The 22,916-nt window shown below is 40.5% G+C and overlaps 1 protein-coding gene across 1 annotated transcript in view; it reads left to right on the top strand.

Moving 5' to 3' along the window:
• fgd4a (FYVE, RhoGEF and PH domain containing 4a) overlaps nt 1-19,635 on the top strand; it is a 34,674-nt gene extending 15,039 nt beyond the window's left edge. The window contains exons 4-19 of the mRNA XM_049724232.2: nt 6,975-7,127; nt 7,714-7,909; nt 10,396-10,819; nt 13,561-13,650; nt 13,739-13,884; nt 14,042-14,198; nt 14,288-14,426; nt 14,987-15,045; nt 15,117-15,263; nt 15,543-15,715; nt 16,000-16,030; nt 16,136-16,216; nt 16,298-16,423; nt 17,160-17,297; nt 17,376-17,516; nt 17,969-19,635. Of these exons, the coding sequence (XP_049580189.1) occupies nt 6,975-7,127; nt 7,714-7,909; nt 10,396-10,819; nt 13,561-13,650; nt 13,739-13,884; nt 14,042-14,198; nt 14,288-14,426; nt 14,987-15,045; nt 15,117-15,263; nt 15,543-15,715; nt 16,000-16,030; nt 16,136-16,216; nt 16,298-16,423; nt 17,160-17,297; nt 17,376-17,516; nt 17,969-18,229 (2,462 nt within the window). The 3' untranslated portion in view covers nt 18,230-19,635. The remainder of the gene's footprint in view (nt 1-6,974; nt 7,128-7,713; nt 7,910-10,395; nt 10,820-13,560; nt 13,651-13,738; nt 13,885-14,041; nt 14,199-14,287; nt 14,427-14,986; nt 15,046-15,116; nt 15,264-15,542; nt 15,716-15,999; nt 16,031-16,135; nt 16,217-16,297; nt 16,424-17,159; nt 17,298-17,375; nt 17,517-17,968) is intronic.
• The last annotated feature ends 3,281 nt before the right edge of the window (nt 19,636-22,916 follow it).

The following is a 22,916-nucleotide window of genomic DNA, read 5'->3' as shown; positions in this document are numbered from 1 at the left end:
GTTTTTAAACAAATGTGTTGGGGTGTACTTTTTGATGTTGAGTAAATGTTTGCAGTTTGCATTGATTATTTGGTGGGATGTTATGTTACTACAAGTTCTGTAGAGCATTGTCCATTTGTTTATCCCTGCCTTCCTCTTGCTCCATGCATTATATAAAAGTTCAAACCGAGCTATTTTCAACACCCCACAAACATGCAAGACGTAATATTTTCTCCAACAAGACATTGTTTACGGCATTTGAAAGAAGATATGATTGTATTTCTTTCTTTCTTTCTTTCTTTCTTTCTTTCTTTCTTTCTTTCTTTCTTTCTTTCTTTCTTTCTTTCTTTCTTTCTTTCTTTCTCTCATTCTTGGTCTCTGTCCGTCTTTCTTTCACTCTTTCTCTTTTTCTCTTTCTCTCTTTCTCTCTTTCTCTCTCTTTCTCTCTCTCTCTCTCTCTCTCTCTCTCTATCTCTCTCTCTCGAACTGGTGTGCATTGCTGTCTTTGCCTCTCATAGCCTCATTCACCTTTTTGTTCAGCTTCTTCTTTTTTCTTGAATTCTTCCTCATTTTGATCCTGCTGTTGTAGCTTCTTACACTGCTGACATTATCTGCATCTAATCTTATATTGCCTTCTGGATTAGAAAATGAGGCAGGGTTAATCTGAACAGAGTCTGGTCTGGTAGTAGTCCCCCATGCCGGCTGCTAATGGTGCTCTGCCACACTTTCTATACCACACGCGGGGGTACACACACAGGCACGTGTGCACACAACACACACACACACACAGAGCTATGGTGGACACAACAAAAGCTTCACATAAAGCCAGATGGGACACACACCCTCTAATCCCACAGGGGGATGTAGGGCATCTGACAGTGATAGAAACCAGGTCCAATGGACGTGTCTAATGGTTTGATGCATTTTACGTGATAATGGACAACATCAGCAGCAGGGGTTGTCACCGTCAGAGTCAATGAGTGGCACATGCTTTTGAATTTAAACCAAGACAAGTTGTACTACTTAAACTGGTGAAAATTAGTAATGGCCTCTTTGGTCTCATAGTTTCGCCTCCCCCCGGCCGCAAACTCACCATGCAGGTTTTGTGTTGCTCCTCCTTGACAAAACAGCGTGAAGTGCCAAATTCTGCACTGTATCATACATGTGAATGAGTCTGACTCTTCATTTGGGCATTTTGAATGCATGCAGGATGAACAAACTATCGTATTGAAATATTTGTGTGAGTATATTTTGTTGTTTGCCTCAAATCCTTTGTTGTAAAATAGTGGATCCATTACACATGCATGTATGTACATATGTCTTACAGCAATATTTTACCACTGAAACAGAAAAGCAGCAAATTCTGTGTCCCTTATCGTTTAACCACTTTTACGTTCAGACAAAAAAAAATCTGACAAAAAAAAAATCAAACAAAAAAATCACTTTGTGACTATAGTTAAAAGCCAAAATGTGTAGAAAGTGAATCCAGAAAAAACATTAGAAATAATTTCAGTCATTGAGAGTGTGTTTATTTGTGGACATTTTACTGTGATGCTGATTTGTATCAGTGTTCAAGGCCTTAAACTCATTAGTTTAGATTTATTTCCACTCAGTTTTAATGACACCCAACAGGGTTGTTTCTGGCAGTTTATTTTTAGCACCATCGAGTCACATTCAGCCTAGCAACACTCGTCATCCACAGCAAGATTTTTGTTTGGGGAAATTTGCATTTCATTCAAACGCATTTGGCGTTGCCAATGAATTTACTCAAGTGGAAGTGTTTCAAAGACCAGTTTGCTGAAAGAGAGATGTAATACATGGTGTTCCATCAGCTTGCATGTTTTTCGAATGGTATGTGCAGTCGGGTGCACACACGCTTGCCTTTATTACTCCCTACAGATGCAAAGACCAAACACACTTAAATGCTCTTTGCATGCTTTGTTGATGTCTCAACATCGCACTGTTACTTAAAAGCAACAGACTGGGTGATATGCGACTGAACAGTTCACTCACATCATGCAGTGCGTGGCTGCCTGTATCTAGTTTTTATGAGCTGCCAACACTCTGCAAAAATCATGGCTGTGCTTCCCATTGTGAAAACGCAAATAAATGGGGTCAAAATAAACGCAGATGTTACAGCATTTCAAATGGCATTATGTCAGAGCTTTCACAACAATGTGTTTGCAGGTACCAATTGAGAACTGGCCCACCCCCGTCAAGCAGTACCAATACATACAATATACTATCGTAGGTTGTGGTTTGTATTTATACTTATTATTGCAGGGGATACATTCCAGACCCACCTGTGTTGGGTGTAAATATGTAGAGACCATTAAGGATTGTTTATATGTGGTTTTACTGCTCCCATTTGTTTTGAAAACAAACATTTATTGGAACACACTTTAATTATTCCTTAGCACCTAATCTGACTCTCTCCCTCGCAATTCTCCAAAAGAGGTCAATGTACTCATTTCAAGATGTATATTACTCCCAGTTGAAGTTTAGTATTTAAACGCCACAACTTTCAACTCAACCATATCATTTCATCTAATTAACGTCTGCTATCTTAATGCTAAACGTAAATCGAAACTCCAAAAATGGACTAACGAGAATTGAGCAGAGATGTCAGTCATTTTGAAACAGCAACGACCGAAGATACAACAATATACAGCCACAAAAATGAAGAACAAAAATGAAAAAGGCCAAATGTGAGAGCCTGTGTTCCTATTCTTCTTTCTGTTGGTTACGCTTCATCTCTTCTAGAAGATCGCCCTGCTATAGAATGTTGAAATGTGATACTACACTGACGGATAATTCCTCATCTCATTTGTACCTTTGGCTAAAAAGCAAAGCATCAAGTAACTTTAACTGTTAATAAAGTAATAGAAATCCTGCATTTCTCTGTTGCAGCAAGCTGGTGGTGACACTTTGCTGCATTCCTATTTAACCGAATTTTCATTGATTCCAACTTGTTTCTCACTTTTGTTTGCATTGTCTTGTTTATTTTGGCTTGCTATGTTTGCACATGTAATTGGCCTGGGGACTAGACATTGCGCGTGGATGAGTGTAAACATGCACGTGTGTGTTTGTGCATGAAAACATTCTTTCCCGTGGAGTTTTTAAATGGTCCAGAATGATGATATGCGATAAGAGACAAATTGTTTTTTTCACTCTTTACTTTGTGTGTGCGTGTGTGTGTGTTTGTGTGTGTGTGTGTGTGTGTCTGTGTGTGTCTTTGTGCACGTGCACGCGTGCGCCACTTTTTGTAAAATGTAAGGTGTGTGAGTGAGGGAGAGAGGGAGGAGTCTGTAACAAAGTCTCTTCACTGTGCGTCATTCTGCAACTGCCAGCACTGGAATCAACAAGTCACCAAAACTTGGTGCATTTTGGGACACACATAACAGCTCACTGAGGATACACATGGCAACAAAGTGATATTTCTTTTCTTTTTCCTGCTCTACCTGGGTGAGTGAACTCCACAATCTTGAGAAAATGTTTAGTTGTAGGCAGAGCACCTGTTCAACACTTTGCTCCCAAGCATGTTTTGCTCCCGTAATTGCAGAGACCACCATCTTTGACCTACTCTAGGTTCCTGCTGGACTTTTCTACCTCAACTCTGACGTAACACATAGTGCGAGGTCTCTAATAGGATGTGTGCACGAGCCATTTTCATTGCTTAACGTTGCATGCATGTGTAATTTGCTCGCCCATCAACAAGCAGCACAATGTGACATTCCTTGTGGTCCGAGTGTGGTGAGACGACGTGGCGTGAGGTCAAAGCGTGCATTTCAAGTGCCAAAGAGGGAGCAAAAATACAGGTGCGCTTTTTGTTTCCCAAATGGAGCTAGAGGGATGAAACGAGGCCAAACTCATATATCAGGTCTCTAGTTTTTAACATTTCGTCTTACCAGATTTCCAGCAAGTGTAGTAAAGGTTCATTCAGCTCACCATGTTATGGTTTGTAATAGTTGTATAGATTTATAGAATTGTGTTAAGGTTTGCATTCTTACAGAGGGTTTGGTTAGTCATGTGGTGATTCCTGTTTTATCTATGCAATTACTGTGACTGTGAAATTATAGTTGCATTACGCAATGTCATTTACCAATTACTTCAACAAATGAGATCTCACGTGGTACTGTGTCATCTGTTAACATCAGTAAACAAGTATCCCATTAAGATTTGAATCAACTTTTGCAATCCACTGTGTATTCAAATTACACATTTTGTGTTAATGGACTGCATCGTTAGCCACTGTTTAGGTACCACATCTGTGGTTCGTAACTCAAAGGGCTGAAATAAACAAATACAGAAGTGAACCTGGTCTGAAATTGACATGTCATATCTGCATTGCATTAAAGCGGTTAAGATAAAATGGAGTGCACTACATAGATGCAGCCAGCAGAAGCACTGTAGTTTCAGTCTCAATTAGTTTTCTCAACTACTTTGTGCATTGACAGGACATCAGCATTTCAAAGTTATTTCTTTTTCTATGCACATGTTGCAGTAGAAGCCTTCAGGAACTTGACAGGATATAAAAATACATTTTACATCTTCAAAAAGCAACAGGTCGGTTGTCATGGTAGCTGTTAAATCTCAAGTTCAGAAACCAAGGTGAAGTTTGGTTTGACTTGTTTGTGTTTTTTGCACAATACTCGCATGGATCATTATTTTTTACAATCGAGAACACCCTGTCTAGCACATGCTTTGCTTTTTTGTGTGGTTTATATTTTCCCAAGTTAACAAGACTCAGATTCAGCCAGCAGGGCTTATTCCTGCAGAGGCACAAACCAAGGAGGTGAATCAAAGCGTTTCTGCAGGGCGGCGATGCCTCTGGCTGGTATTAATTTACTGTGCACTCTACCATTCAAGTCAGGATGCTTTTAATGAGAAGCTGCTCGAGCTGAGCAACACGAGTGTTTTGGTAAAGAACTCCGAGAGCTATTATTAGTTACAGTATACTGTCAAGTGTCACAAAAACATGACAAGTTGCATTTCAATATATTAAGTCACATACTACATGCAGATTTACCAAAAACATAACATTTTACTTTAACATGAACTGCCCAAGCTGTTTAGTAAGTCTGCGTTACTTTGATTTAGTTGGTGCTTTAAATTTTGCATTGATTTGCATTGCTGTTTCTTTTATTTGCAAGAGTGCACAGTAGCAAAGCTATGGTTTTGGCAAACGTCTCATTACAGTGTGGCTTACAGCTCCAGAGCAGACTGGCATGATACACATTGAAAACAAGCCTCCAGGCTGGGACAGACTCACCCCCTGCCATCCTCAAGGGTGAAAGTGCTTTCTGAAACACAGCCTGTAGCCTAGCTACTGCTTTATATGGCATCCTGCATAGGGGGAAAAAAATGGTGCTTATCTTCTGGAAGTTTTCTCATGATCTCTTAATGTGACCGTGGGAGGCAAGAAGGGGCAAGCGCACAGTGTAAATCAAATTCCTGAGGCTGTCTTCGGAATTGATCGGTCATCTTTTAGCTGCTTTTTTTAGCGTTTGCTCCCCCAAACTTAGCATAGAGCTGTTTCCACTCAGACGATGCCAAGTGCTGTTGTCTTTAATTACGGTCAGCCTGTAAAAATAGGCTCTGACTATAGGATTCTGTGGCTTTTTTTCTTTCTGTTTTAGACATAGACATTGACGGAGATTAGTGTGCAAAAACTACAAGCTTGCTGCTCTGATTGCCACCGAGGTTTACAAACACACATTTAAGAAGTAATATGTGTAAATGTGCAACACACTATTTTATGGATGTCTACATGCTAAACTTGTCAACTTGTTATAGTTGAGCTGAGCCAAAGATGCAATATTTATTAATGTGCCATGATATGTCATTAGGTGTGCTGTGGGAAATTACCCAAATACCCCCCCCCCCCCTCCTCAATTTTTGTTAGTACATTCTTGCACCATTTAAAACAAAATTTACCTGATTTATACCGACGGGCGCCTTCCTCACTTCCACATGGAAATGTTCCAAGCTTTAGTGATAAAGGACTGACCCAAATGATAGTTGTTTGACATTCTGTGGCCTGGATACTTTTAGGCTTTAAGATTCAGCTTCCACAAATAATCCAGCACATGCTGTTTATCCAAACAAGCAAAGCAAGGAAAGCAGAAAGCTACTCTAATTTCTGCATCCAGCTCTATATAGAATATTGACACTATTTGGTAATCACGCACCACCTTTAGGTGAACACCTTACATGGAAAATGCCATGTTAAACAATGAGACCATTTTCGACCATATAAGGATGTGTGTGTGTGTGTGTGTGTGTTTGAATGTGCATTTGTGTGCATGAGAGATAGAGAGCGGAGCAATAGATCAAGGCTACTGTTAACACTGCCAGTCTGTGTCCGTCGCTCCATTACCTCACTGTTGTCTAGCTAAATAAACAGCACTGCTGCACCAGGTGGGGCCAGCTGGTTGGATGGGAACCTCACTGGACAATTAGTTAAATCTGCTCAACCATTATCTCGGGCTGATGACTGCAGTTTGAATTGATCTGAAGATGTCTAAATCCTGTAGAGGAGAGATCATACCAGCCATCAGTATGGGACCAATACTGATGGCTTATTTTAAGATATTGTGTCCTTGTGAAGGATGCTGATACCAGCCATCAATAATTAAATGGAAAAAAAATCGATCTGACATTCTGAGTATTTCGTGCCAGTGCGGCTGTTTGACATGGTGAACCTTAGGTGCATCAGAAAGACGGAAAGGTCATTTTCAGAGTTACGTATTAATGGTTTCAGTACTTGCTATGGGTATTGGTGAGTATTTAAACGTGAATACTCGTACTGGTATCAGTTTAAAAAAAGTGGTATCGAATACTATCTCTAAACCCGTATCCTGAGTTTGCATGAAACACAAGTAAACTATTTCTGAGCAATAGAATCATCTAAAAATTCATGGCATGACAAAATGCAATCATACTGGGAGTGTCTATTTTAATGGCCATGCTTCCTTTCTCCTTGTGTTGTACAGCTGCCGATAGTAGTCCGTCATGCCCGCACATTAGTAAATCCAGCGTGCATGTGTGTCTGACTCGAGCAAGCAGTGAGGGCAGCGAGAGAAGCCGGGCCGGCGTCAATGGAAGGAGTTCTGGCAAGAGGCCGCTGTCTCAGACCAAACCGCCAGGTAAGCAATGATGGCTGACTAATGACTGCACTTATCAGATGTTCTGTAGTTAGAGGTTAGAAAAAGGCACGATCAACAATGCACTGACAGACTAATTTGTCAAGTCATTGTTTTCATTTTAAGCATTACCATTTTTATGTGTCACAACATCCCCCTCATTGCATTTTCACCATCGTAATTCATACATCAGTCGCAGTGTAGTGTTTAGCAGTGCTCATGTCCCGCCCGGCGAGGGGAAGCGGTGAAAAGAGGAATCTGATCATGTAAGTTGTTAGGAGACCGGTGAACGTTGACCTTTGTCCCGCTTTTGTTTCCCGGTTAATCATTCTACACAGATAAGTCACATAAGACACTCCTTATGCAGCAGTTAATCATGCTGAATATTTCCACTTCAAACGTGAACCCTGAGAAACATGTTACTCATAATATATTGTTTAATTGAGCGTTTCCTCCAAGCCCAAAGTAAATGCCACGTAGCCCACAGTACCCCCCTCAGCCCTAAATGTGCATTGCAGCGGTTTCTCCCTCAGGAAATACGCTGCTCTCAGCAAAATCCAGCATTATTTTTATTTTATTTTGTCCTTAGTGCCTCCCAAGCCAGCATACCTTCAGAGCCCGGTGACAGAGCTCTCATCCCCACTGGCTCACAACCAGAAACCCCAATTTAGACCGGGGATGGAGGAGGGAGGAGGTGGAGGAAGAAGGGGGGCGACAAACCGGGAGAGAGTGAGAGTCAAACACTCCAAAGTATCAGACCTCATCAGCCGATTTGAGGAGAACAGGTAGGAATTAAGGAGCCTTTTCCTCTCTTCTGCTGCATAGGAACTGCAAGCATAGGCCAAGCCTATGTTCTGCCCATGATAAAAACAAATTGGAGAGCCTTCCGATGGTTACATTCGTCTTACTGGGAATACGTGATTTCACTTGAACTGCTGCACCTCATTTCTTCAAGTGTCCTCACACATACGAGAACATAATAGTTAGTCCCTAAAAAACATTAAATAGTACTCAGTTTCCAAAGGGTGATTGCATTATGTTATTGAGTATGAGTATTTTTGATTGGTTAACTGTCTATTGTTTCACTGTCCTGAAAAGATAGTGGTTAATCATTATTACTGAGAACTCGATAAGAGTCAACAGTAGAATTGATTGCAGTGTTTTTAGAGACAGTAAGCACTTGTCCTCAATTCAGAGGTCATTTTGAATTTGGGAGCCAAAAACTGTTTAGTCTTTACAAGAAATAAAATAATTTGTTTTTGGAGCATAAATACTGTAGAAAGAGAGAGGAGGGGGTCTTGTGAGTCTTTGGGTTAAAAGAGAGGCAACTTGATGAGGCAGCTCTTGTGTATTTTAATTATAAAGTAATATTCTATTTAGTTACTAGTCATTATTGTATTGTTATTTTTTTCCATTGTTGTCTTGTACGTTTTATAGACAGCTTGTGGTTGTTGATAAAGTGCTCAAGAACTAAAGTTGAATTATCAAGTTGAGGTATTATACACATTTTGTGGGACATTGTTGCTTCAGTTGATCCCATCAAGTCAATTTTATTTGAATGACTCATTACGTGATGTGCGACAATCCGAGGAAATATTGGGACACAGGCAGTTTGCACTTAGAGTATATTGTACTCCTCAATGTACGTAATAATGCAGCAAGACTTTTGCTGTCGTAATAAAGAGTATATTGTACTCCTCAATGTACGTAATAATGCAGCAAGACTTTTGCTGTCGTAATAACGTTGACACCTTGAGGCGGCACAAACGGAAAGACGTCGTCTTTCCCAACATTGCCTATATGTCAAGGATGGAAAGCAGAAGTTCTGCCATCAAAGCACTCCAATTGATAGTTCAGACGAGGCCGTCGAGAAGAACTGGGAAAGAGATTAGCACACATTTACAGGTCAGTCTTTGGTGAGGGGATGAAAGCTAATTTTAGAAGACGAGGGCACACCCTCCTCCTCATTCAGTTGTGGGAGAGCAGTCAGCGTCGGGACATGAAAACCAAGGTGAAGAGGTATGGCTCATTCGGCGGCACCACTCTCATCTGTCATTTTATCATATTCACCTTTGTGATGTCGTCACATTATTTGAAACCAAAATGTTTACATTTTGTGACTAACCGCCTTTTTCAAGGTAAGCAAAGACGTGTTACTAGAAGCTCATCACTAGTATGCTTCCACTGACTCCAACAATAGATCCCAGGAGTCACTTTTTTAACCGACTTTTATTTTAGACCAAAGAAAAAGTAGAATCTTATCACTCTGGACCATAACAGGACTGCTGGGATTAGTCCCCGAGACGCCCCGCAACAAGAGGCAGCGGCCCGCAGCTTCTGTGAACAGAATTAGCCTTCTAATGTCCTAATCTGGTTCACATGGATCTTAACGGCTTCGAGGCGGCCACGTGGCCAATGAGACCTGCCCGGACTGCTTTTAAAACTGCCTTAATGTATGTCATCTAACATTTGCTGGGCTTTAACCGCTTGAAGAACTTTGTGCGTGCGCAAAGCGGAATATTCAGTAACCCATTGCTCGCCCGAGAGGGTAAGGGTGATGACGTTTCATATTTAAACGCAACAGGGGACAAGCAGTTGCGCCAGTGTGCTGTTCCTCTATTTATACACGCTTCCTGTTTTTGCTGGACTTGCAGAGAAATGGTGACCGCCTCCTAGAAAATGGAAACAAAAATTCTGATCTGGTTGACTGATATCTGTAATGGTTTGTTATTTTACAGATAGAAATGACGAGCACTAATACAAAGCGCTCATGTATTTTGAGGAAATCAGGCTAAGTGCAGTAGTACAATTATTTGGAGGGCTATCACGTTTGAAACAGCTGCTCTCTATGCAGGATGTAGAACAGCTGTGCATGTGTATTTCTGTTTATTTTTGGCACAATGTATTTTCTCACATCCGATTTGTGCTTATAAAGCTAGTGGAATGAATATGTAAGTTGTAAGACAGGTGTGTAGATCTAGGACAGCTTTTACCTCTGGGGAGTGAGCTGCTCCTGTCCTGCTCATTACTGTACCTCACACACACATGCACACACACACACCTCCCGTGCCTCACACCAACCTCACAAGACCAACAGAAGTCTGGAAGTCAGTGCAAGTTTTATTTTTAACTTGCATGCAAAGGCTCTCGGCTTTCTCTCCCCCTCACTTCCTGATTGACAATGTCAGCTCGAAGAGCTCCTGTACCGACCTCCTCATCTTTTTTGCATTTTCACGATACTAATCGGCTTCCTTTTTCTTTGCTCTTGCAGCAACACGGTCAACAAGAGGGACAGTTCGTCTTTCAAACAGAGCAACAAGTCAGCCAACTGCAGCCCCGCCGCACACCGGAACTCCCACAAGTTGACGGAAGCGGCCAAGATTGAGGAGAACCACTCCACATTAGAAGTGGCCTCTTTGTCATCCCAAGTGCAGGATGCTCATATGCCCGCAGCTAACGGGGTGCTAGAGCAGATGGAGCAGGACAAGGAGGAGGAGAAAAAGCCATGCAATGGTGAAATAGTGCGAATAGACAGTACAGAGCTGATTGATGGAGATATGGGACGCACAAACAGGAGGGACGAGGACTCGAGTTCACGCATGGACAGGACTGGTTCGGTTAGTTCCCATGAAAATGAGAGTGGAACTGAAGCCAAACAGGAACATGCAAAAGAAGAGGCGAGCACCGAGCAGAAGGTGCGTGCAACACTGCTGTTTGTAGTCATGTGTGTTTCATGTAAGCATTGCTTCATGGTAATGATGATTGATTGCAATATAAAGTGCTATTATCACATTGGACTCTGAGAGTATGAGTCGCTTTAAAAAAATCCTTTACAAAATTCCAGACCAAGAACAGTAAACCTCAGACTCACTCTCAAAATCCCTGTTCCCTAACTGTGGGTGCGTTCCAACATACGCCTAAGGAACTGGCTTTAATTTTAATATATACACGTCGCACGTGAGTATAAGTCACAGGGCCAGTCAAACTATGAAAGAAGTGCAATTTATACTCCCAAAAATGCAGTATCTGCAAGAAGGCTACATACAATACATGAAGCAGTGACGTATGTGAGCTTGCCGATGGGGTGTTGAATGACAGGTAACGATGTAGCATACATTTTGAATTACCAAAAGGCTCCTCTATCAATTTATATGACAAAGTGGACTTGACAAGATTAACAACATCCAGTTACACTCATAATTTGGGCTGTCACAATATCAAATATTTCTGGTATTGATTACTATCTTGATTATTCTATTGAACAATTTGATAAAGATAGATTGCAAAATCCCCTTTTCCAGTATTAACTGATTATTGTTACTTATTTGGTATTGTTTCAAGATTAAACAAAACTAAATAAATTCCAATCAAACAATATCACATGCGAAAGAGTGATGTTGAACTGAAAGTGTTTGGGAAGCTGTCTTATCATTTTGAGGGCTGCTGGTTTGATAGTACATGTGTGAAGTTGCTACAGGTTCAACTTCACGTTAAATATACTGCAGGCACACAGATAATGATTATTTTAAATTAAGCTGGGTTTTTTTCCTGTAAATTGAGTATGATTCAATTACTGGTTTAGTGTATAACATGAAAATACCACTTTCCTGAGGGACTACAGAACATATTTACTGGTCAGAGGCTGACATCAGAGAATTTGGACAATTCTAAGTTAAAAAAAACTCTGAATGATTAATCACTTATCAAAAATGTTCATTTGATGAGCTATTAGCAAAAAGCCAGCGTATCAGTTTTCGCAAAATGTTTGACTATCTCAAGACCTCAGAGTTTTATTATTCTGCTGGAATTCTAAGTGATCTTGATGGGAACACCAAAGGCACTTTATAATGATATTTATATTTATTGATGGCCTTGGGTGAATCCCCAACTCGAGATTGCAGTTCACCAAACTGATGTGCCAGAGAAATGACAATGAACATTGGCTTCAGGTTACTGCTAGTGTAGCGGTGCATGCAGCAGTGATCAGTATGAAAGCTCGTCTGTCTTTATGTGTCCTGTAATTGACTGGCCACCAGGTCAGGTCTGCCTTTCACCCAATTTCAACAGGATTATCTTACTCCTACATTTCTGAGCAGGCTTAGAAATAGAAAGTGGATGGACTGACATTGATGAATACATCACAAAAGGCTCATGACATGTCCTCGATAGTGCCGACTGTACTGGAGAACAATACAACTAAAGGAATATAATGCTGGTTAAAACAGCAAAGCCCCGCATGGTGTGAGGCAGAGGCCCAACAAATGAGTTAGCCCACGGGAGCTAAGGATTATGTCGCTGTCTACGGATTATAAATATCTCAGGTCCAGATCAATGGCAGCATTCAGAGGAGCCACTGCCTCACTCAAATGATCTGACCATTGATGTAACATTAAAGTGGAATATTCCATTAGGTTAAATAAGAGGCTTGATTGCATTACTGATCAGAATACTTCATTATCATCAGTGAAGAACTATGCAGAATATACTGTAGCAAATCGTACATTGAGTATAGTACAATAATTTTAATTGCTTATGCTACAACTGAACCACGTCTTACTGCGATGTCATATTTTGCATCACAAAATGTGGCCCCGATATCAGTGTTGACTATACTGTAAATATCTACATTTGTCTGATCTTTACACAAAAACTGATACTTGGACAGTTGTTGATTGGGTGACATTTGGTTGGGATTGTTTTCTCTAGTTACCTTTAGTTGTCTACCTCATAATGCTTGACTGCTGTTTTTGACTAATTTCCCTTTTTCCCATTGAGAGCCCAGCCGAGCTGTATTGGTGTCATTAACACACTCAAGTCCTACATGCAGCGTATGTGCAATCAAACACCAGACACTCGTGATTATTTAGTACACTAAAGTAAATAAAAATCTGAAATTAATTTTTAATTTAAGAGTAAAAAAATTCTTAATCTTATCACTAGCAATTATTGTAGGTTTTTCTCTCATTAATAGTGGGCAACCATTTCCTCTGTGTTTATGTTTTTGTTGCTGGAAGTATTTTTCCATAAATATGGGATGTTTTTTTTTCACATGACAGTCAAAGGCGAAATCAATGGAAGAATGTCATAACGCTAAATGTCAAATCAAATTGCTCTCAGGTAAACCTTGCGTTGCCCGCAGACACTCGAGGGCATTCTTGTATCCGGGAATTGATCTATGTTGGAATGTATTGACATTTGTATTCCTTGAGTTCTTTTTAGCAGTTTGGCTTTGTATCTTTCACACAAGGTAACATTTCATTAGAGGTTTGTAAAGACAGCCCCACGTAAAAGAGCTCCAGACTGATGCCACAACCACAGTTGTACTTTAATTTAAAATCCTCTCTCCATCTGAGTTGTGTGAGTGTATTGTCTTATTAACAACCAAGATGTGACTTGTATGTAAAGTTGCTTTCTAATTTGTTTTCATGGTTTACAGGAGACAAATGAACAGAAACTGTTTAAGATTGCCAGTGAGCTCTTGCACACAGAGAAGGCCTACGTTACGAGACTCAACTTGCTGGATCAGGTGAGATTTGCTTCATGTCACGTCTCTGTTTTGGGTGAATCATGTGCGATGAAGTAGAAATGTGATTAAATGTGTTCTTCCTCTTTAGGAATTTTGTGCCAAGCTCATGGAGGAGGCAAATAAAGGAACATTCCCTGTGGATGTAGTGAAAAACATCTTCTCCAACATCTCCTCCATCAATACTTTTCATAGCCAGTTTTTGCTTCCTGACTTAGAGAAACGGATGGGAGAATGGTGAGTTTGGTGTTTTCAAATGATTTTAGTATTTTCTAAATAGAGCCACGTGAGGATCATAACTGCTGAAGCCAGCCGAGCTTTCGACACACAATCCTCTAGGTTTTGAATCCCACAAAAAAAAAAAAAATTAAATGTGCACTCTGCCTCCTTGCAGGGAGTCCACCCCTCGCATCGGAGATATCCTGCAGAAGCTCACACCCTTCCTCAAAATGTATGCGGAATACGTGAAGAACTTTGACAAGGCCATGGAGCTGCTGAAACAGTGGAGTGACCGATCTCCGCAGTTTAAGTCCATCATTCAGGAGATACAGGTCCATTAAAAGTTCTTCATTTTTACTTGACAGCAAAGCACAAACTGAAAGGCTCAGTGAGTTGAAATTTGTTTTCTTGGCGTGTGCAGAGTCAAGAGGCTTGTGGCAGCCTTACACTTCAGCATCACATGTTGGAGCCTGTCCAGAGAGTGCCTCGATACGAGATGCTCCTCAAAGACTACCTGAAGAAACTTCCTCAGGACGACCCTGACAGACGGGATGCAGAAAGTAAGAACATAAACACTTCTCAGAACACGTAATGGTGATGCAAGGGTGGAAATGCAAGTATTTGTGGACGAGGGCCACAGTTGCTCAGGTCTTAGGTAACAACCAATCACAGCTCACCTACTTTCTGAGTTTAGTCATGTTGCAAGATGAGCCGTGATTGGTTATTTGGTGCTCCCCGAGCAACTGTGATGTCATTTTTAGACAGCAAGGGAGATGGATAAAAACGGTTGGATTTTGCTGCTTAATTCTTTTTTGCAATATGAATCAGAATGCCGTGTTTAGCCCATCTTAGGAACATAGTACGAATAATTTTCTGAATTTTTATGGGCTTGACTGGCCCTTTAAAACCAGCTAAATTGCAGCACATTTAGAAAGAAAAAAAATGACGTTTGCGGCGCAGCCCAAGACATCATATTTATCGTAAGTGTTCTGTCACCAGCAGCAGAGATGCATCTGTCAGATTGCTCTCATGAAAGGCTCTCGATCAAACTCAAACATCAACTATCTTATACTATGTGTCGTTTGTGATTTAATACTAAGTTTCCCTTCGACTTTCCTAGAATCCTTAGAAATCATCGCCACAGCAGCAACTCACTCCAACAGTGCCATTCGGAAATCTGTAAGTACGCCCAATAAAATACTACTCACATTTAAAAGCCTTGCCTCAAGTAGACACTTTTCACTATTCAGGAAAATCTGAAGAAATTGATGGAAATTTACGAGATGCTCGGGGAGGAGGAGGACATTGTTCATGCCTCTAACGAGTTCATCAAAGAAGGTCACATACTGAAGCTGGCAGCCAGGAACACTTCAGCCATGGAGCGATATCTCTTCCTGGTGAGGCCAACACAATAGCAAGATGTGCTAAAGTGACATCTTCTTTTTTTAAATATAAATTAGCATCCTACTGAAACACTTCCAAAACTAATTAACCAAACATTTTCCATGATGGTTTGATTTCACGCACAAGTATTTACATTTAAACCATAAAGCCTGTTTTTTTTATTTTATTTTTTTTATAAAAGGTCACCTTTAAGGTTCATGCAGTGTTTAAATCTGTTATGTTTTTCCAATCTTTGTACTGCTGTAATAATTTTCAACTTTTTGTTTTGTTAGTTCAACAACATGCTACTGTATTGCGTGCCCAAATTCAGCCTGGGAGGACCCAAGTATACGGTTAGGACGCGGATCGGCATCGATGGGATGAAAGTTCTGGAAACCACCAATGAGGACTACCCTCACACCTTCCAGGTTTCAGGGAAGGAAAGGACATTAGAGCTACAAGCCAGGTAGATCTAAATAAGAATCCTAGTTATTGCAGCTGATGTCATCATCCAGCCTATGGAATTAAAATATATTTTACTGGAGCAGCAAATAAGAATCACAACCAAGATGTCTTTTGGTACGCCAAACACTATCATTCAGAAAGAGAATGTTAGCCTTAAATGAGAAAAGTCATTGTTCAAATTTAGACCCCATAAATGCCTAAAAAAAACTTTTATGACCACAGCTAACTACTATGATGGTCAGAAGGAAGTTCTCATACTTTAAGTGTTTTTTGTTTTATTTTCAGCTCAGAGCAGGACAAGGCGGGCTGGATCAAGGTAGGTGCGGTGACATCATCGCTATAAAAATCTAATTAAGCCTTTCATTAAAATCTATATTTGCTTGAAAAGGTACTGATGTATGTTATATTTGGGGTTCTTCAGGCATTCCAAGAGACCATTGAGGTCTTCCAGCAAAAAAACGAGTCGTTCAAGACTGCATCCAAGGATGTGGAGGACGTTTCGGTTAGTATCACGTATTTAGAGCAACTCCTCATGTTTAGGAGCAACTTACTCAATGTTTTTTGTTTTGTTTTTGTGCTGTAGAATGCTGAGCTGGGGAAGCGTGCTCCTCGCTGGATACGAGACAATGAAGTGACAATGTGCATGAAATGTAAAGAAACTTTTAATGCCCTTACACGGCGGAGACATCACTGCAGAGCTTGTGGCTATGTAAGTATTTAAAGGTATTCGAGCGGATCTCATTTAGAATTTATTTTGTAATATTTCTCAAATTTCTCCCCACATACCACATATTAAAGAGGTAATTTTAAGATATATGTATTAATAAATATATAAACCACGCACGCTGTGAGACCAAAAAACCTCAACCAATCATGGCATGAATAATGGCAACATTGGTCAGTTAGCTTGTCAATCAATCTATTTCCCGGGTTTTATTTCCATGTTGATATCCATGCTCGCTCGTAACTTGTGATTAAAACATTTTGGACCTCTGGCTTAGTTGTAACGTTCCCTGCTTGACTTCTGATGGAAAAAGGCTGATGAACGTCGTGATGATGGTTCTCGCCTAAAGAAGCCTGTTTTTGAGGTCTTATATGTGAAATATGACGGTCATGCATGTGAGTGTGGAGGTGTTTCCTAAAAACAACAGGGAAGGGTGGGGAGATGGGGAATTTGCAGCAGTGTTCAAAAACGGACAAATAGGCTCTGGTTTCTGAGCTGTCGGAAAGATCGTCCGTAATGCCTTTAAATTTCAAAGCTATTGCATGCATCCTCAATTGTTTTCGAATTTCGTACTGAGAAATGAATTCATTCTGTGTTTTTTCTGTAATCATGATGGTGCCATATTCTAATGTTTCTTAACGGGCTTGTTCCACCATTGTTTTTCTATTTACAGTTGTGGCCACTCTTTGTGTCAGGTTTCCTTACTTGTCCTTCTCCCCAGGTGGTGTGCTGGAAATGCTCCGACAACAAGGTGCCGCTGGAGTACGATGGCAACAAAGTAAACAAAGTGTGCAGGGACTGTTATTCCATCCTAACAGGAGAAACAATTGCGGAGGGCAAGAAGAAAGGCATCCTGGAGGTGAGCAGAGAAACATCTAAAGGAGTATCGCCAGTTGTGGAAGAGCAGCCCATGTTTATTTGTGCCTTTTTTTTTTAGATTGAGGCAGCTCAGTTCACAGGCAGCAGCATCATGTGTGGCTTCTTGCAGTACTGTGAGAAGAACAAACCTTGGCAGAAGGTGTGGTGTGTTATACCTGAGAAGGAGTGTTTGGTGCTCTACCTCTACGGAGCTCCTCAGGTAAAAGGAATAGAAATGTCAGTTCTTGAATCCATCAACAACAGCGCCACATTGAATGTGGCAAATGTATATCATCAAGCCGGAATTCTGGGGGTTCATACCAAAAGATTGCTTTTGATTGTATTATCTCATTCAATTTTACATTTACTGTTTGACAATTTTATGGCAAATACGGTCATCATATATGGCAAATGCGCTGTCATAGGGCTTAATTTGAACCGGCCACTCGGTTCAACGGGTGTCTTCAATAAAAATAAAAAGAAAACAGAACAAAAATCTATCATTTTAGATTCCCTAACGGGTTTAAATGGCTGTTAATATATAATATGTAAACCGATACACTTTAAATGGGGCAACTACTGTATGTGCTGTTTCCAATTTAACATGAGTTTAAATGTGATTCTTGATTGCTACCAAAACCAAACCATATTAACCCATCAACTTTTTGGTAGGACGTGAAGGCCCAGAGCACGATCCCGCTGCTCGGCTATTCGGTGGACGACACCAGCCGCCCCGCAGAGCCCCAGGCCAGCTTCCGCCTCTCCCAGTCCAAGTCCGTCCACAGTTTTGCCGCTGAGAGCGAGGAGCTCAAGCAGCGCTGGCTCAAAGTGATCCGCGTGGCCGTGACGGGCGAAGTGCCCGAGCGCCCTCACGCCAATGGCAGCAACATGGCAGACGGCGCCGCGCAGGAAGCGGCCTCGGACAGCTCGTAAACTCCCGCCGGGAGTTTGTCTGCAATTTGTGCGACTGAGGTCACAAACACTTCCTCTCTTTGCTGGGCCAAAAAGGACAACGCAAGTGCTGGATAAACTGCCTTTTCCTCCCAATGCTTTCTTGTTTTGGATGACTTCCAGAGCTGTGCTGGATCACGAATTGAACACTAGGACTGAGATGCTTTCTGTGTCAGTGTTTTCTTGAGCCTGTGGACTTGTACTGCACCATCTACTCAGTCTTAACTGTACACTATCAGTGTCTATTTCTAAAGGAACAATTACAATTGGTTTTTTTTTTCTGCTCCTCAGCTTGTTTTTATAACATAGGAAAAAGAAAACACGGAGAGATAGTAATTTTCAGTACATTATTCTCCCTCCTGAACCCAGCGAATAAGATGATTGCATCATTCATACTCACATTGACTCTTTAGGGTAACGCCATGGAATAAGAAATGGGTCGTTATGCTCGACAGGTCATTTTGCAGGGCTGCTATGCCATCACCTCACACACAATGACCAGCTTGGTATAGACTGCACGTTTTTTTTTTTACAGCAGTTAATTAATGAGCGAAGTCAACTATAATTGCTCATATATAGCCAACCTGGATCATTTAGATTTTAATCACAAAATAAACTGCAACAAGTACACTATTTCTATCTATAATAAAAATGATGTTGCAATATCCCTGAAATTTGTGATGAGCTCCAATGACCCTAATGAAGAACATTAATTTGGCCTCTTCAATTACACTTCCTCCAAATTGAACTTTGTGCAGCCACAGCCTGAGAAAAGGACCCTTCATGTTAAGCTAACCATGGCAAATAAATACATACCCCTTGAGCATGCTGTCTGAGCTAAATCGCAATGAATATCATATTTCACTTCTTTCTGTTTGTTGATCAAAATAGGAACCGTGCATTACGGTGCAGTGCAACAAGAGCAGATAGCCTCAGCCAGTCGTGTGCAGGACTGAATCTTTCAACTAATGACTGTAGTCTGCATGGAGCAGCTTCTTTTTAGATGCAAATGCACAATCAAGCTGTTGCAAGAATTGTAGATGTTGTTTTTATTAAATTAAAGTAATTGTATTATTTAAGTAATTTATAGATGATGAGGAGGAGCATGAGCTGTCAGAAAGTAGCACAAACTTTTCTCCAGAAGGGAAAAAAAAATCCGCATTTTACAAGGTGTTCTGCAGTGAGACAACATGCAGTGGTTGTATGGACGGACAGAGGGGATGGATGTGCCTATTTTTTTTCTAATCCTCGTGTTACTATCTAGATGAAATAAGAGCACAACACAGGTTCTGAATGTACAGCCAACATTTGTTTGTATGTGTGCATCTTCTCACCCCCAAATGTTTCAGAATTGTACAACTACATTAAATATTTGTGGATCCAGCTCATTTGTGGTGTGATTTCAAGTTCTTATGACGACTAGTGCAGTGTTTCCCAACCTTTTTTCATTCACGGCACACCTTTTCATTGGAAAAAATCTCGAGGCACACCACCAACAAAAATCTGTCAAGTGTTACACCAGCTTCTATATTAAAATCAGTTATATTACAACAAAAGACGTAAAGTTCTATTCCTATATATGTATGGAGAGTCGAATAATTGAATAAAAATAAATACTAAATATTTCAATTGTATTTCTTTTGTAAATGAAAGTGACAGTTTTTGAAAAAAGGTTTTAGACAGTGTAAGGAATAAACTATTGAAAGTGATTGTGATCAAAATCCAAAAGAATCAATGTGGCTTTGTTTACTGTTTTAGACTAGCTCTATAAAATATTGCGACATTAAGACCAAAGTCACTTTTAAAGACGCTCTGCTGTTCTGACAGAGGCTGAGTGGCTATCACAGTCGAGGTGTCTCGACTTGACTGTGTATTTTACGTTGGTGAAAAATGAACAATCCAGGTTCTCCCGTTCAACTACATGCTCTGGTTTGCATCGGACCGAAAACGCACCACAGCCGTCATAGTGTCACTGTTAGTAAAAGCACTCAGCAACTAGTGATGTGCATTCCAGTTATTTTAAGTGAACTGCATCTTTAGAATCAGTTCATTCAAAAGATTCGTTCAAAGGAAGGGGGCCAACTTCACGCAGGTCCGGTAATGCGCATTGAAGCTGGTGCCACCTCGCCGTAAAACAAAAGGAAGAAGAAAATGACGTAACTTCCCGTTCATGAACGAGTCGTGAATTGCTTTTCCCGTTCCCAACTGAACGGATCTGTTAGTGAGTGATTTGCATTTCTAGTTCATCGCGTGAACGGATCAGTGAGGGAACGAATCCTGACTTTCCCGTTCGCGAACGAGTCAATGGCTGAACTGCCTTCCCGTGCATCAACGGATCAGTCAGTGAACGTGTTGCATCTCCTGGCGTGAACTATGTAAGGCAGAATGTCGATTTACGATTTGCCAAGGAAAGAAAGAACCACTCACTGAAACACCACTTCTTTTATGCACGTTTTCTCCAAGCTAACGGCTAACTTTATTGCATGAAGGGATACGCCGTTATGCAACAACCGGGAGATTATGCTTCTCTTTGGGTAATCTTGATTTTATAACACTTGTAGTAGTTTTTAAATAATGTGTATGCATATATACGCCTAAATATGGTTATCCAATATATCTACTGCAATTTCACATTAGATTGCTGGTTTGAAATTTACTTTTAATATTATTTTCAAATAAACATTTATGTTAAAACTTGTCTGGTGTTTTATTCCTTGTTTTTTTAATTCGCCAATTAAAACAAAAATCAGACATTTGGTTAACTGCTTTATATGACAATATGTGTAGGTACACCTCATGGACACTTCAATAGGTACACTACACGAGGTAAAAAAAAAAAAAAAAAGAATAAATAAATAAAGGGTTAATTGCACAATAAAAGCACATTTAAGTACATTCTCACACCTGAGATCGAACCAAGTTCTTACCGAGTAAGAGCCCGTGTCATTATCCAATCGGCTATTTTGACCTGGAAGGCCATGGTCGTCTGCACTGTTTTGTACTCGTGATGTGCATTCCAGTTAAGTGAACAATCGTTTGAATCGGTTCATTAAAAATATTTGTTCAAAAGAATCGTTCACCGGATCGTTAACTACACTTTCTTATTTATTCTTTTTTTCTTTTTTTTTGTACCTAATAACCGGCCTCTTCATTAGGGAAATATCATGGTCAAAGGTATCAAACTCCAGTCCTCGGGGCTGCATTCCAACATGTTTTCCAAGATTCCCTCATTAAGTGCACCTGTTTGAAAAGTTAGGCTCCTGCAGAACGTGAAAATGAACAGATCTTTTCACTCAGGTGTGTTTAACGAGGGTAACTTGGAAAACATATTGGAACGCGGCCCCCCAAGGACTGGAGGTCGACACCCCTTTAACTGAAAGTGAAAAGTGCCACATCTGATTGGCCGTTTGATCTGTGACGTCACTTGGACACTCCATTAGGTACACCGCCATTTTCAAGTGTACCTAATAACAGGCCACTTTATTAGGGAAATATCATGGTCAAAGGTCACAGGTGTCAAGCTCTAGTCCTCGGGGCCGCATTCCAACATGTTTTCCAAGATTCCCATTGTTAAGTGACCTTTTACCATATTTCCCTAATAAAGTGGCTTGTTATTCGGTACACTTGAAAATAGCGGTGTACCTAATGAGTGTCCACGTGACGTCACAGATCAAACAGCCAATCAGGAGGTGGGGGTGAGGGCGGGTGTGGCACTTTTCACTTTCACTTAAGCTTTTTCCCTATTGAAGTAGCCTGTGATTAGGTACACCTCATGGACACTACAATAGGTACACTACACGAGGTAAAAAAATAGAAAAAAGAATAAATAAATAAGAAAGTGTAGTTAACGATCCGGTGAACGATTCTTTTGAACAAATATTTTTAATGAACCGATTCAAACGATTCAGTTCACTTAACTGGAATGCACATCACTAGTACAAAACAGTGCAGACGACAGCGGACTTCCAGGTTAGAATAGCCGGCTGGGTAATGACACGGGCTCTTGCTTAGCAAGAACTTGGTTCGATCCCACGTGTGAAAATGTATGTTATTGTGCAATTAATCCTTTTTAATTTTTTTTATTTATTACCTCGTGTAGTGTACCTATTGAAGTGTCCATGAGGTGTACCTACACATATTGTCATATAAAGCAGTTAACCAAATGTCTGATTTTTGTTTTAATTGGCGAATTAAAAAAACAAGGAATAAAACACCAGACAAGTTTTAACATAAATGTTTATTTGAAAATAATATTAAAAGTAAATTTCAAACCAGCAATCTAATGTGAAATTGCAGTAGATATATTGGATAACCATATTTAGGCGTATATATGCATACACATTATTTAAAAACTACTACAAGTGTTATAAAATCAAGATTACCCAAAGAGAAGCATAATCTCCCGGTTGTTGCATAACGGCGTATCCCTTCATGCAATAAAGTTAGCCGTTAGCTTGGAGAAAACGTGCATAAAAGAAGTGGTGTTTCAGTGAGTGGTTCTTTCTTTCCTTGGCAAATCGTAAATCGACATTCTGCCTTACATAGTTCACGCCAGGAGATGCAACACGTTCACTGACTGATCCGTTGATGCACGGGAAGGCAGTTCAGCCATTGACTCGTTCGCGAACGGGAAAGTCAGGATTCGTTCCCTCACTGATCCGTTCACGCG

The sequence above is a fragment of the Syngnathus scovelli genome, chromosome 6 (genome assembly GCF_024217435.2).
Source record: "Syngnathus scovelli strain Florida chromosome 6, RoL_Ssco_1.2, whole genome shotgun sequence".
In the NCBI taxonomy this organism is placed as follows: Eukaryota; Metazoa; Chordata; class Actinopteri; order Syngnathiformes; family Syngnathidae; genus Syngnathus; species Syngnathus scovelli.
The sequence above is the reverse complement of the archived record's forward strand: the minus strand, read 5'-3'. Positions and strand labels throughout refer to the sequence as shown.